This window comes from Saccopteryx leptura, chromosome 12, assembly GCF_036850995.1.
Source record: "Saccopteryx leptura isolate mSacLep1 chromosome 12, mSacLep1_pri_phased_curated, whole genome shotgun sequence".
Classification (NCBI taxonomy): Eukaryota; Metazoa; Chordata; class Mammalia; order Chiroptera; family Emballonuridae; genus Saccopteryx; species Saccopteryx leptura.
In genome coordinates, this window is record NC_089514.1 from 22,384,859 (window position 1) to 22,400,838 (window position 15,980).

The 15,980-nt window shown below is 36.9% G+C and overlaps 1 protein-coding gene across 2 annotated transcripts in view; it reads left to right on the forward strand.

Annotated features, from left to right (window-relative positions):
• The window catches only part of CRPPA (CDP-L-ribitol pyrophosphorylase A), a 211,844-nt gene that overhangs the window by 51,541 nt on the left and 144,323 nt on the right, over positions 1-15,980 (forward strand). For both annotated transcript variants that reach the window (XM_066353923.1, XM_066353925.1), the window contains exon 4: positions 14,190-14,294. In XM_066353923.1, coding sequence (XP_066210020.1) covers positions 14,190-14,294 — 105 coding nt within the window. The remainder of the gene's footprint in view (positions 1-14,189; positions 14,295-15,980) is intronic.

Genomic DNA, 15,980 nt, shown 5'->3' on the forward strand with positions numbered 1-15,980 from the left:
ACAAAATTGATACCCAAAAATCTGTGTGTTTCTATACACAAATAACATATTAACAGAAAGGTAAAACAATCTCATTTACAATTACCTCAAAAAGAATAAAAGGCCTAGAAATAAATGAGAGAGATAAAAACCTAAATGTTGAAAACTACAAGACATTAATGAAAGCAATTGAATAAAACACGAATAAATGGAAAAATATTTTGTTTTCATGGGTTGGAAAAAAGTTTATATTACCCAAAACAATCTACAGATTCAATATAATTACTATCAAAATTCCAATGACATTTTGCAAAGGAATAAAACAAATAATTCTAAAATTTATATGAAACCACACAGAAAAAATAGTTACAGTGATCTTGAGAAAGAACAAAGCTGGAGGCATCGTGCTCCCTGATTTCAGACTATATTACAAAGCCATCGTAAATAAAACAGTATGGGATTTGCCTAAAATGTATTCATAGACCAATGGAACAGTATAGAGAGCTCAGGAGTAAACCCATATATACAGTCAATTTATTTATGACAAAGGAATCAAGAATATGTAATGGAGAATAAAAATTCTCATTAATAAATGTTATTGGGAAAACTGGACAGCCACATGCAAAAGAATAAAATCTGACCACTATTTTACACCGTAAACAAAATCTAACTCAAAATAGACTTTAAAGGTAAGACATGAAATGATAAAATTCCTATAATAAAACAGGCTGTAAGCTCCTTGACATAGGTCTTGGCAATGATTATTTGAATCTGACCGCAAAAGGAAAAGCAGCGAAAGCAAAAATAAATAAGTGGGATTGCTTCAAAGTAAACAAGCATCTGCACAGAAAAGGAAACCATCAACAAAGTGAAAAGGCAAGCTACTGAACAGAGAAAATATTTGCAGATCACATGTCTGAAAAGGGACTAATATCCAAAATATATAAAAGAACTCAATAGCAAAACTCAATAGCAAAAACAATCAGATTTTTAAAATGGGCCTATGATCTGAATAGACATTTTCCAAAGAAGACAGACAGATGCCAGCAAGGACATGAAAAGGTGGTCAGCATCATTAATGATCAGGAATATGCAAATCAAAATTACAATGAGATCTATCACCTCAAACATGTCTGAATGGCTATTATCAAAAAGACAAGAATATCAAGTGTTGGAGAACATCTGAAAAAAAGGGAACCCTTTGGGTAGGAATGTAAATTGGTGCAGCCACTGTGGAAAATAGTATGGGAGTTCCTCAAAACTTAACAATATAATTATAATATAACCCAGCAATCTACTTCTGGGTATTTATTTGAAGAAAATGAAAACACTAATTGTGTAACTAACCTTTAATTCTTCAGTTAAAAACTAAGGCAGGGTTCTTGAATCTTTCAGGAGACTGAATAAAATAATATAAAGAATATACCACAAGAGGGGAAACAATAACAACAACAAAAAACCCCCAAAGTATCCTGGACAGATTGGAAGATGTTTTCTCCTAAAGGTTCCACGGTGAGTGGACATGTGCTTCATTAATGTCACCTACGTGTAAGGTGAAATAACTATGCGGCTCTAAAAAATACATATGAGAGAAATTACAACAGGGTGCCACTTTAATCGGAATTTCCAGGAGGACAGAGAAAAAAGACTAACATTATACAGTGATCATCTTAGCCTTAGGCAAAGGCAGTGGGTAGTGGAAGATGTGGCCTACCATTGTATAGCAAATGACTTACAGGGGACACACCTTGGTCAGATGTGGAGAAGTTCCCCTTCTGTGCAAAACAAGGGGGAGTGTGTGTTTCATGTTGCGGCTTAATTGCTGAATTGAAGAGAACTCTCTTCAGTAGTACCTATATTGATATATGTAGTTACTGATACTGTATTGATATAAACACATGTATTGATATATACATTTTCTTAAGAAGCATACATTTTAAGATAAAAATTGCCATTTAACTTAGGAGCAATTTTAATGCACTGGATGTGTAAAGGAAAGGGTATTTTAGCCTTGGGAGAGCTCAATCTTTCCAATGGCTATTGGCTTGGAGACACTATTTTTTCTGTATGCACGAGATGCAGTCTGAAGAAAAGGGTCAGGGTCCTTGTTACTTGTTACCTGTTGAGTCCTGCCACCTGCTCTTGTTTTTCCTCAAAGTTAAGATCTATTTGAAGATAATCAGAGTTTGACCTGTAACGAATTAGAGAAATTTCCTCTCTTGGGAAAAGGCAGAGTAAAAGAATTGCTATTTCTTTCAGGTGCCTGATCGAAGGGATGACGTACTTTTACTCTTTTAGGAAAAGTGGAACAAAACGAAAGCAGGATGAAAACGGAGAGGCTGCTCCAGCTCATTTCACTCTATTCTAGTCTGGGAACTCCTGTGTACCCGCGGTCATTTCTTGAACCCAGCGATCTCAGTAGGACAGAGGCTGGGGCCCAAAGTGGCGTGTGCTGACCTAGAAGGGTTGGTGTTTGCTTCCAGCATGCCCTGCTGGTTTTGGTGTCACCCACAGAATGTGCAGAGAAGGAGCCAGAAAGTGACCTATCTATTGGTCTCTGTTTTTACTCACTTGTTTTGTATTTGTTGACAACAAATGAAATATCTCAACTCCTTGTCACTAAGGAGATTTATTAAGTTTCTCAGAATAGAATGTCATCTGTTACAGAGGGAATATTGCAATCCAGGTGTTCCTGGCTAACCTCCCAATGTCCCCAGACAATCCTTCCAAATAGTTTCTTACCGTTCTGTGACTGTCAGTGCTATGGAGTTCATCCGGCCCAGGGACCACAGTTTAGCTCCCTGCTGGTGAGGGAGGGACATGTAGGTCTTAGTCCATTTTTGCTCAACAAGGCTTTTGTGTGTGTGTGGTGTGTTGAGAAGCGTGTTTGATAACAATATTCCTTAGCACATATTATATACCATTTGATAGATTGATTTAAGAACGTGATAGGTATTTGATTTCGATTCATCATCCAGCTTCTGAGATAGAACATTGCCAATGCATTGTTGTGATGTCTTCTTTGCTCCTTCCTGTTTGCATCCCTGTTCCTGGTGCTGTTCTCTTCCCTCCTATTATTTTTCTTTAATTTGGTGTTAATGATTTTCTTGCCTCCCTCTATAGCCTTACCATTTTTGTAGATGTTTCTCAAATAGCTTGATTTTGAATCTTTTATAAATAAAATCACATTGATACTATTTTTGTATGTTTTTTTACACTTCTTTTTTCTAGTGCATAAACTTGTAGTTTATTTCTTTGTGTTGGATTACTTTAGTATGTTATAGATTACTTGACTCATAGACTTCTTTCTAGTTTTTGGCTAATTTCAAAGCACTTCTTCAATAGTTTATGGCAGTTCGCTATTGCTACACATGTGGTATATATACACTATCCGAGAGGACAGTAGCTCAGTGCTAATCAATTTATATTCATGGGTCTGTAGGTTGGCTGGGACTCTGCTAGTTCTGGCTAGACTGGGCTGGAGGCTCTGCTTTGGGGTAGCTCTGCTTTGCACTGCAGGCGTGTGTAGGCTGGACTCTGCTCCACGTTGTTTTCCTCCTTTGATCAGCCGTCTATCTAGGCATACTCATTTCATGGAGATGGCAGAGATACAAGAGAGAGGAAGCACACAGTTTCTTACTGCCTAGATTTAGAGCTGGTGCACTCATTCCTACCTCATTCTCCTGGCTAAGGCAAATCACATGGCCAAACGTGGTCAGTTTCCCTTTCACATCTCCAGGCCCTAGCCACCCACTGGTCCGTTTTCTGTTCTCTGTAGTTTTCATTTTTCTAGAATGTCATATGAATGGAGTCATAGATATGTATTCTTTTGAAGCATTATGATTTTGAGATTCATCCATGTAGTTACACATTTCAGCCCTTTGTTCCATTTTATTGCCAAAGAACATTTTCTGGTTACTATTCACCTTAGTGTTCAGGCAAATTTAATTCCCGCTCTCTTAGTTGACTTGTGTCATTATTTAAGGACGTAGACTGTACAGAACAGAGTTTTTTATGAAGCAAGGAGCCACAGTTTCATGGACAATGTTTAAAAGTTGTTGCTGGGGAACTAATCTGCAGGATAAAAGACTTGTTAGAAATATTTGTAAGTACCATGTGAAATGTAAGAAAACCAGAGAGAAGGCTGAAAGTAATGAGACTGGTGTAAAGAATGGGTCAGAAAGAAGCTATTGGACAAGATGTTTGTGTAGAAGGTGTGATAAGTTTTTTTATTTTTATTTTATTTTTTTACAGGGGCATAGAGAGAGTCAGAGGGAGGGATATTTAGGGACAGACAGACAGGAACAGAGAGAGAGATGAGAAGCATCAATTATCAGTTTTTCATTGCAACACATTAGTTGTTCATTGATTGCTTTCTCATATGTGCCTTGACTGCAGGCCTTCAGCAGACTGAGTAACCCCTTGCTCGAGCCAGTGACCTTGGGTCCAAGCTGGTGAGCCTTTTGCTCAAGCCAGATGAGCCTGTGCTCAAGCTGGCGACCTTGGGGTCTCGAACCTGGGTCCTCCGCATCCCCGTCCAACGCTCTATCCACTGTGCCACTGCCTGGTCAGGCGTGATAAGTTTTTAACTATACTTTCAGTCAATAAAGGACTTGAGATAATAGTTTGACTCAGGTTTAAAGCAGATTTTTACAATTTTATTTGCTTGCACTGAACTCAGGTTAAAATCTTTGCAACCTATAAATGTGTCAATTAAAATCAATCAAGATGATCCCCTGAAAGCATTGTTTCTTCCCTTCAGTTTCCCCCAGTCTGTGACTACATCTCTGATACTGCCATCTTCTCCTTGGGTCACATTGGCTTGCATGGTTTCCAAGCCTAATTCATCCTTGTCAGTGCTTAGAGTGTTTTCTGAAAAATTCTCCATAGATATTTTCCCAGCAAATAGATAGATTTTCAGCAGCTTTTCTGATCATTTTTCTCATGTTTCTCCCATAATTTGGGGGCATATATTTACTATTTCCTAAGACTACTTTTACTAGATTTTCCTATAGGCAACTTAAATCTAACTGGTCCCATTAACCTAACCAACAGACCTGCTCTTTTTCCTACACCTTCCAGCCTGGGCAATAGCATCACCAGTCCTGCTCCTGATGAAGTAACATCTGGTCTGGGCCCTTCCTCTCTTTATTCCCTGGATTTATTTCAGACCATTATGATCTCTTGAGGTTATGGCAAGAGCCTTATGATAGTTTTCTGTGCATTTAAAGCTGCCTTGTCTCTGGGGTTGGATAGTGCTGCAGGTTTCTGTTTTTACCTTAGTAATTTACATTGGGAAAAGATGATGCCTACTCAGTGTGTTTATGGGGAACATCTTAATTTATTTTTAATTTTGTTGTTAACTTTTCATCAGTTTACTTTTTCAAAGAAGTTTTGTATTTTCCAATAAGACTCTGAGGTTTTAATTGTGCTTGGCAATATTTAATTGTGAAAGAAAGGGAGAAAACCATGGTTTTAGAATGACTGGTGAAATTCATTCTCATATGCTACTTTGCATGCCCCTATCACCCCACAATTATCGAGATGCAGAGAAAAAGAAATATCATCTTCTAGATCAGGGGTCCCCAAACTTTTTACACAGGGGGCCAGTTCACTGTCCCTCAGACCGTTGGAGGGCCGGACTATAAAAAAAAAACACAACTATGAACAAATCCCTATGCACACTGCACATATCTTATTTTAAAGTTAAAAAAAAAAAAAAACAGGAACAAATACAATATTTAAAATAAAGAACAAGTAAATTTAAATCAACAAGCTGACCAGTATTTCAATGGGAACTATGGGCCTGCTTTTGGCTAATGAAATGGTCAATATCCGGTTCCATATTTGTCACTGCTAGCCGTAACAAGTGATATGTGCTCCTCTCACTGACCACCAATGAAAGAGGTGCCCCTTCCGGAAGTGCAGCGGGGGCCGGATAAATGGCCTTAGGGGGCCGCATGTGGCCCGCGGGCCGTAGTTTGGAGACCCCTGTTCTAGATAATGTTTAGTATCGCTAGATTTGGCCTCTAAGTTTATAATGGATTTTGGTTGGGAACAGAAGTAAAAAATGTGAAAAACGGAGTTTTTATTTTCCCACATGATAGGTGTTTGAAAGCCTCTCATGAATGTTTAGTATGGTGAGATATGTATGGTGTTTGCCTCTAGGATAATAAATATGTGAACTTATTTAAAATTTTATACCCAAAGACATTTTGTCCTTAGCCAGATCATTTGTACATTGTTTTCTAAAGAGTGAGAGCTGAATTTTATCAGTCTCACATGGACTTAGTCAGAGATTATTTATTTACTTATAAAATAATCCTATATATATTGTAAGAACAAAGCTTCTTGGATAACTGTCTCTCCTGCCATTCTAAAATACATTGCATAATTCAAACAATGTAAATGTATGCAAAACGTTTCAAGTTTGATTTTCACATGATAAATTGAGTGCAGGTGTTCATTGTTTACCTAATTGTAAGATAGCCCATTTTGTTTCTACTTGAAACATTCTGAGCATGGATCTCTAACTGCAGAGTGAGAAACCTGTGCATGCATGCCTTTGATTTCATTTTTCTCTAATGTATATATTGTTCTTTGTTGGGCAAACTTCCCAGGCTGCCTTGCAGAAATAATACTGTGAAAGATATTAAAGCTGGAAGGGTAGATAGGTAATCGGATTATTTGAAGCCATGACCATTGCATAATTACCATAAAATAATGGTTCCTTACTTTATTGTGTGTGTCATAAAAGCCCTGAAACTTGTGAAATGTATTCCAAGAAAAATAACCACATTATACAAAAAAATATTTTTTTAGAGCTTTCTCATTCCTTATGAGTCCTACTCATTTACCTCATGTTAACAACCATGCTACATTCTTCTACACTGCTTATGGTAATATAAATTGAAACCACCTTTATGTAAGACAACTTGGAATTATTTAATTAGAATGCAAATACTCCTATTGCTGGGGAAAGATAACCAACTGAACTTGTGTGTCTATTTTTTTCCCACTACTCAAACCTTATTAAAGCTACTAGAAAGGGATTAAAAAATGCCATGGACCCACAAGAGTAAAGTGAATAAGAGAGAAGACAGTGGCAAACAGATAGCTGGGAAACAGGTAAATGAGTAGTGACCAATACAGTAAATTTGAGAAGGTGGAGTTATTAAAAGAAAATAAAAGGAGGGAAAGCTAAAAATTAAAAATTGCCTACAGTAAAATTCCCAAAATGTTCAGGACCTTGCAGCACCAGATACCTCTAGAACTGAGTGAGAGGGGTCAAAATAAGGTGGGTGTACTGAAAACTATTTAGGAGTAGTCTATCTTTAAATCACCTCCATACTTTATGACCCCACCCTTCCAGCTACAGAGGCAGATAGTAGTGAAGCGTGCCCTATGTGTGGGCAGATATTGAGAGTCTTCAAGGGAATGAGCACCTTGCCCAAACAGTGACTAACAGCCCATGTGCCCACTGCCTACTGAATAGGGAAGCCCATTGCCTTTTTCCCACTCAGCCAGCATCCTGGTAGCGTGGCTGTCCCTCCTGGCTAGAAATGGAGAGAGTTTTGTTTGGAGAATCTGTTCAGTCTAAGAATAAAGACTTAAAAATAGTAACCTCAGAAGTTCCCCAGTAAACCTCTCAACCCCATCACCCTACAGTACAGCTGGTTCTGTAGAAGCCTCATGTCTGTACTCATTGTTTAGTAGTTTTTTTAATCTTCCACTCTTAAATGTAAGCTGATAAGCATTACCATATGGATCTAAAGAATACGCTTATTGTGGAAGATAGAGCCCAAAACAAACAGAAAAGAGTAATATGGATGAAGCAATGAATATGCAAGGGAAAGAAAACTTTTTTTTTAAAGTTAGTATCATTACAGAGATAAAAGTTATTGGAAATGTAAAACAAGATCAAAATGCTAGAAAAATAAACATTTAAATATTAGAAAGAGATCTGGGGTTAAAATAAATCTGAGAAACGTTCCCACAAAGGACTATATATTTATATATATGAAAGAAAAGAGAGTCAATACTCTTTAACAAAAATTTCCAATAAACAAAAAGTAGAGGGAAGAAAATCAGAAATAATGCAACCAAAAGAGTTTTTAAAAGCTTAACTTGACACTCCCTTTCCCAGAAAGCTACTAAAGGATTTGTTCCACAAAACTTAGGGAGTCAAATTAGAAAGATTACAAGAAGTACAGGAGATAGGAGATTCATGGTGGGCAGCAGATGAAGGTTATCCCCAGGATGAGGATATAGGGAGTTTCAGGACGATGGCTATGTGGCTGGCACAGGATAACTAGTCCATGTTGAAAAAGTTCAGAAAGCTCCAAAGGTGACTTCTTTAGGAATATAAAATTGTCAAAATGCCTTGAGAGTAGATCCAGACAAATAGCTAAGTGTTTGCTATTGAGCAAGTCATGTATATACAAAAACTAAACACTTAAAATAAAAGATAAATTCTAATTCCAAAGAAAAAAAGACTTGTGAAGGAAAGGAATTACAGTATATGACTTGGCAGTGAGTAGTGTTTACATAAATAATGATGTAAATACTTAATATTGATTGATTCAACAAAAATTATGATATTGAAGGAATGCGGAATAGAAAATGTTAGTCTGTATTGAGGTGAAGTTGGGAGGAAAGAAGCCAAATTCTTCTTCCATACATGATGGCCAACTCTGAAAATCAAGAGGCAGCATCACAAGTATGTATTGAGAGATGTGGTGCGATAGGCAATGCATTTGATCCTGTTGTTTATCCTCTGCCACATTGTTCCATTTTTGCACTCTTGCCATGGCCTCCTGGCAAATGAAGTGTATTTTCCTGCCCTATGAGTCTGAATGTGGCCTCCTACTTGCTTTGATATTTTAATAGAAGTGATATAGGCAGAGGCTCAAATGTGCTTGTGCTGTTGACTTGCCCTCTTGTGCTTCTGCTGTTGCTATGAGGAAGGCATACTCTGGTATTGCTGCCTCTCCATTTGGCCTGCAGAGTACAGTCCATGGATCAGAGCTGCCACAGCCAACCCACAGCCCCGCAGCATGGAAGCAGGGTCTTCTCTACCGTCCCACAGCTGTGTGAGTGAGAAAAGTTGATGGCCACGTGCCGCTGAGCTTGTGTGGTATTTAGAAGGAAAAATAATTAATTGCCTCTCGGAAGACAAAGGGGGGTAAAAGGAGCAGGGCAAAGTTTTTCATAAATAATCTTCTATGGAAATTTGCTTTTCTATATTGTACATTTATAACTGATAAACTATGAACTAAAATTCATAAAACAAGAACAGAGATTACATGATTGATTTGTAGTTGGAGTTTATAAAGGAGATCTAGTGGCTGGACAAGAGATCGGGCAGTTGGGGTGTTTGTAATAAAGATTTTCATGTCTTTGGCCATAGTCTCCTAGTTGACAAAGGCAGTGGAAGAAAAGGGAGGCTTTCTAACCAGGAGCAAATGGAGGTTTCACAGGATTGGATGCCTCAATGAGATAACAGGTCGACTACTGTGAGGGGAGAGTAAGAGAAATGATGGATGAAGACTCTGGTTAGAGACTGAGTTATGGAAATTAAACAATTCAAAGGAGTCACCAATAGAGGTGAAACCAAGTTTTCAGCTTTGATCACAGAAATTAAATTAGTTGTTCAGGGGAGGGTAGAGGTTAAGGAAGCTGCTTGACCAGGGGTCTCCAAATTACGGCCTGTGGGCCACATGCGGCCCCCTGAGGCCATTTATCCAGCCCCCGCTGCACTTCCTGAAAGGGCACCTCTTTCATTGGTGGTCAGTGAGAGGAACACAGGATCCACATCCTGTGCTCCTGGAGTACTGTATGTGGCGGCCCCGCAAAGCGTGGCATCGCTCACATACAGTACTATTTCTGGTGATGCAAGACACGTGTCACGGCTCCGGAAGCACATCATATCACTTGTTACGGCTAGCAGTGACAAATATGGAACCGGACATTGGCATTGACCATCTCATTAGTCAAAAGCAGGCCCATAGTTCCCATTGAAATACTGGTTAGTTTGTTGATTTAAATTTACTTGTTCTTTATTTTAAATATTGTATTTGTTCCCATTTTGTTTTTTTTACTTTAAAATAAGATATGTGGAGTGCACATAGGGATTTTTTCATAGTTTTTTTTTATAGTCCGGCCCTCCAACAGTCTGACGGACAGTGAACTGGCCCCCTGTGTTAAAAGTTTTGGGACCCCTGTGCTAGATAGAGTATTTGAAACTTTGTACACATGGACCTTGAATTCAGCCAATAGAAGACCAGGTGTTGGGCAATGCAATCGAAGAGATGGAAATGTTAAGAACTAAAAAAGAATTGCTAGAAATCAAAAACAGTAACAGAAATGAAGGTTAAATTTAAGTTTGTTAGTGGACTAGACACAGCTGAGGAGAGGATTTGTGAGCTTGAGGATGTCTCAGTAGAAAGTTCCAAAACTATTGTAAAAGGCAAAGAGAATAAAAGCCTGGGGAAAAGAAACAGAAGAAAATACCCAAGAATTGTGAGATGTCTACAAAAAGTTTAACATACATAATGGGAATACCAGAAGGAGAAGAAAAGAGAAAGGAAGAGAATATTTGAAGCAATATTGACAGAGAATTTCCCCAAGTTAATGTCAGACACCAAATCACAAGCTCAGAGAACATCAGGCAGGATAAATGCCAGATAAACTATAGTTATACATATGCCATTTAAACTGCAGAAAATTGAAGAGACATAATCTATAAAAAAGCCAGAGGAAAAACACCTTCTCTCTATAGGAGCAAAGATAAGAATTACATCTGGCTTCTCAGAAACCATGAAAGCAAGAAGAGAGAATGGAGTGAAACATTCCATGATGAGAGAGAGAGAAGAAAACTCACTCTAGAATGATCTACTCTTTAAAATTATTGTCCAAAAATGAAGGAGTAATATGACTTTCTTAGATAATTATTGAGGGAATTTATTGCCAGTACACCTCCTTCCAAAAATGTTAAAAGAAGTTCCTCAGAGAGATGGAAAATGATGCAGGTCAGAAACTCAAATCTCCATAAAGAAAGAAGAAAGAATGTTGGAGAAGGAGGAAATGAAGGTAAAAGAGAAAGCTTTAGTTTTCTTATATTTACAAATATCACAAATAATCGTTAAGTTTAAAAAAATAAGAATAACAGTGTATTTCATGTATGCATATCTGTGTTTATATGTATATAAACATGTTTGCTTGTCTATAAGTGAAATCATTGACAGCAATGATACAAGAGAGGGAGAATTGGAATATTTTGTTGTAAGTTACTTTTACAACCTATGAAGTTATACAATGTTATTTGAAAGCAGACTTTGATTAATATGTGTTTATGTATACTACAAACTCTCAGAACACTAAAAATAGTAAAAAAAAAAAAAAGTATTATTGATATACTAAGAAAAAGAATTAAATACTCAGTTCAAACCAGAAAAGGTAGATATAGAACCAGAAACAAAGAACAAGGGGCCATAAAAAGAAAAGAGTAATAAATATGGTAGATATTAATTTAACTATAACAGTTACTTTAACTGTCAATAATCTAATTTAAAGTCAGAGATTGTCAGAGTGGGTTAAAAAAATAAGACCAAAATACATGTTATCTGTAAGAAATTTATTTTAAATAGAAAGACATACAGATTAAAATTAGAGAGTTTCAGAAAGATATACTTTGCTGACACTAGTCAAAAGATAACAGTAGTTACATTAATTTTAGACCAAGCAGACTTGAGAGAAAGTAATTATCAGAAATAAAGAGGGATATTACATCAAAGAGTCTATTCTATATGAAGACAAAATTCCTTAACATTTATGTGCCTAATAACAGAGCTTCAAAAGACATAGGGAAAGTCTGATAGAACTGCAAGAAGAAATGGATGAATTTGCTACTATATTTGGAGATTTTAACACCTCACTATTAGAAATGGACAAATCCAGTAGGCAGAAAAATCAGAGAGGACATAATTGAACTCAACAATACCAGCAATCAACTGGATGTAATTGACATCTATGAACTACTTTATCCAACAATAGAAGAAAACAAATTCTTTGCAAGTTCACATGGAACTTTACTGAAGTAGATTACGTTCTGGGCCATAAAACACCTTAGCAAGTTTAAAATAATAAAAATCATACAATGTTTGCTCTCAGACCACAATGGAATTTAACCTGAAATTAATACCAAGATACTTGGAGAGTAAATGATGCAGTTATCAGTAACACATTGGTCAAAGAATAAATGTCGAGAAATTAAAAAAATGTATTTTCAACTAAACACAAATTAAAACACAACTTGTCACAATTTTGGGATGCAGCAAAAGCAGTAAAGAAGATTGGATAGCATTAAATGTATGTATTATAAAAGAAGAAAGACCTAACCCTGTGATGGCAAACCTTTTTATAAAAACCGCCCACCGTTTGGTTGCTATGCTACCGCCCACCATGAAAGTTGGAATGCCCACTAGTGGGTGGGAGGGACCAGGTTGACCAGCACTGCAAAAGTGGGCAGTTTTTATAAAAAGGTCGCCATCATGGACCTAACCAATAATCTAATATTCTATTTAGGAAATTAGAAAATGATAGGGTAAATTAATTTTAAAGTAAGAAGGTGAAGAGAAATAATAAATGTTAGAGCAGAAATCAATGAAATAGAAAACAGAAAATAAGATAAAGTCAACAAAACTAAAATCTGGTCTTTGAAAAGGTTAATAAAATCAATAGGCCTCATTAAGGATAAAAGAGAGGAGATACAAATTATTAATACCAGACATGAAACAAGGAGCATTATTATGGTACCAGTGAATATTAAAGGGAGAATGAAGGAATATTATTAAAAATTATGTATCTTCAAATTTAATAACTTAGATGAAGTGGACAAAATTTCTTGAAAAACATTATCTACCAAAACTCACATAAGAATAGACTATCTAAACAGGCCTATGTCTATTAAAGAAATTGAATCAATAGTTATTAGCTTTCTAAAATAGAAAGCACCAAGCCCAGATGGGTTCACTTGTGAGTTCTAAAAAACATTTAAGGAAGAAATTATAGCAATTCTCTATAATCTCTTGTAGAAGATAGAAACAGAGGGAGGACTTTCTAACTCATTCTGATCCAGCCTAATACCAAAAACAGAAAAAACATTACAAAGTAAGAAAACTGTATACCAGTATCTCATGAACATAAATGAAAATATCTCAACAGAATTCGATATTAGCAAATTCTATGTTAATAAATACAATACAGCAATGTATGTAAAGAATTACAGACTACAACCCAGTGAGATTTACTCCAGATATCCAGGAACAGTTCATTTTAAAATATCAATTATTATGATACATCACATTAACAGGCTGAAGAAGAAAAGTCAAATGATAATTTCAATAGACTCAGAAAAACTATTTGACAAAATTCAGCACTCATTCATAATAAAAACTCTCAGTAAACTAGGAATAAAGGGGAGCTTTTCCAACTTGGTAAAGACCATCTAAGGAAACCTACAGCTAACCTTATACTTCATGATGAGAACTAGAAGCTTTCCCACTGGGATCAGAAGCAAGGCAGGAACATCCCCTCTCACCATTTCTTTAACCTTTAACAAGAATTCCTAGCTGAATATTTTACTAACTCTTTGACAGACCTTTACTAAATTGTGTCCAGATCCAGAATAAGAATGGAAAAACTTTAAAAAGATATATTAGTATTTAAAACATTAAGGTGAATAAGAGAGCTATGTATTTGTGTATATATGTATATATCATATATATAATTTATATATACAAATATAAATTAATACAAATATAAGGTAGGTGATTTGGAGTTTTGTGATACATAGATTTGTCCAATCAAATTATGTGGTAATCCTCAGCCATACCTCAGCCACACCTTCAGGCATTTTAGAAACATGTTTGGAAAGGTAGCTTATGAGCAAAGGAAATTAAGTATGATGTTTGTCTGACACCTGAAACGACTGAGAAAGTTTGAGACTCATAATTGCATCATCCCTACTTTTTATTGTTTTTTAGGGCATAGGGAAAATTATTCTGTAACTTGCATAATCAGTAGCTAATTAAAGAGCTTGAGAATTCTCTAGGCGCTTCCTTTTCTCTATGCAATTGATTATGCAATGAATGATTTAGTTTTATTTAAAATTAGATTTTAACTTGTTAACTCTGTTTTTTCCTACCCAGTGTAGTGACTATGACCTGGATTTTGGAACTGAGTGTTTACAGTTGGCATTAAAATACTGTCACATTAAAGCCAAACTTGTGGAAGGATCACCTGATCTCTGGAAGGTAATGAATGGAGTTGGTACTTTGTTCTGGTCTTGTCTGTGCTTATGTCCTTCCTAAAGACACACGGTGCAGTATAAACACTTTCCAGATGCTTTAGAAAATGAAGAGGTAGTATAAAAATGCTTGATTTTGTGCTGAAACAATATTTCTGGGAGAAAAATGTGTCTCCATATAGTAAGGGAGTTAAAGAGTCTCACTGGGCTTTCTAAGCCATGCAAGCATGGTATCATTTCTGTTGATATTACTTAGTTCTAAGGAAATTTTCACTTTGATATAATCTATTCAAACAAATTCCATTTAGCCAGTAAGATTATTTTATCCACTTTTTTGTTGTTGTTGTTCTCTGTATGTATCCTTTTGCTCTGTTGCCTTACACTCAACTGGATTTGAAGCCAGAACCTTTCCCAGTAGCCCTGGAACGGAGCTCCTACTGGACTGATCTGAGAGAATGTCTGTACAGTGGTGACCCACTCCTGGGAGACAATACATTTCTATTGTTTTAAGGCGCTCAGTTTGGGTTGTTGTGGCAGCCCTAGGAAACTCATACACATGCCAAAGGGTGGCACGCTCTTAGGTCCAGAGGGGTCCTCTTCGGAGTATCACTTTCCAAACTGGGAGGGAGGAGGAGAAGCCACACTCTTCTGAGTGGTTTTTGAATAATGATGTGCCTTAACAGGATCTTAGATTCTAAAGGGGCATGTGATGCAATGGCTTGGGCAAAAAGCCTTCACATGACAGTTATGAGGCCTTTTTTAGGCACCCCATTTCTTCTGTTAAGTGGGCTGAAATTACTTTAAGTGCAAATATTGCAGTTGTTTCTGGTTTCCGATTTCCTTCTTCTGCCTCCTGTCTTTCATTACCTTCCACCTTTATCTTTTCGATATTGTCCTAGCTGTTTATTTAGTCCTATTTAGCCTTTTTGATAACATTGTATGAGTTGTCTTTAGTATAGGCTCCTACTTTAAATAATTTTGTTGCCTTACCATTTTGTATGGATGAAGATTATTTCAGCTGCTTTTAAGCCAAAGCCATGGAATCCACACTTTGACATTAGTGTTTTCTAGTTGTAGAATAATCCCAAAGGTGCTACTGTTTTTTTAAACCTCGGATTTGAGAAAAGGTGTCCTACGATTATGCTGAAACTGGTACCGAGTTCCTGCGGTGGTGTGAAGTACCCAGAACATGATTCAGAAATCTGACACAGTGTGGAAAAACATTTCGAGAGGCAAGTCAATGCCATGAAACAGTTAGACAAGGGGAGATTCTGAACTACGGATCCAGGATACCTTCCCCTACTTCCCAGAAGTCAGGGTGTTCCCATGGGGGGGGTGAGGGATGACTAGGACTGTCACTCTCACTGACACCAGAAAGCCCAGGAGAGTTATTATATTGTATTTTACATACTTTTGTTTTTTGGTAAAAGTAATGTAAAAATTAAACATTCAGAGTTTATGTAAACCTTGCAGCAGATACTCTGGGGCAGGAGGAAACATCAGTTTTTTTTTTCAAATCATCAAGCAGAGTAGAGGACATCCCCATGAATGACCAAGCCTACTTCCCAGAGAGTGACCAGCCACAGAAGAGGGCAGGACTGAGTCCCAGGAACAGGAATAGGTATTAGCTCTCATGCTTTCTCTGAGTGGTGGTGTCTTGCCAGGCCTTAGTGAATACATCCTGACTCCAGTG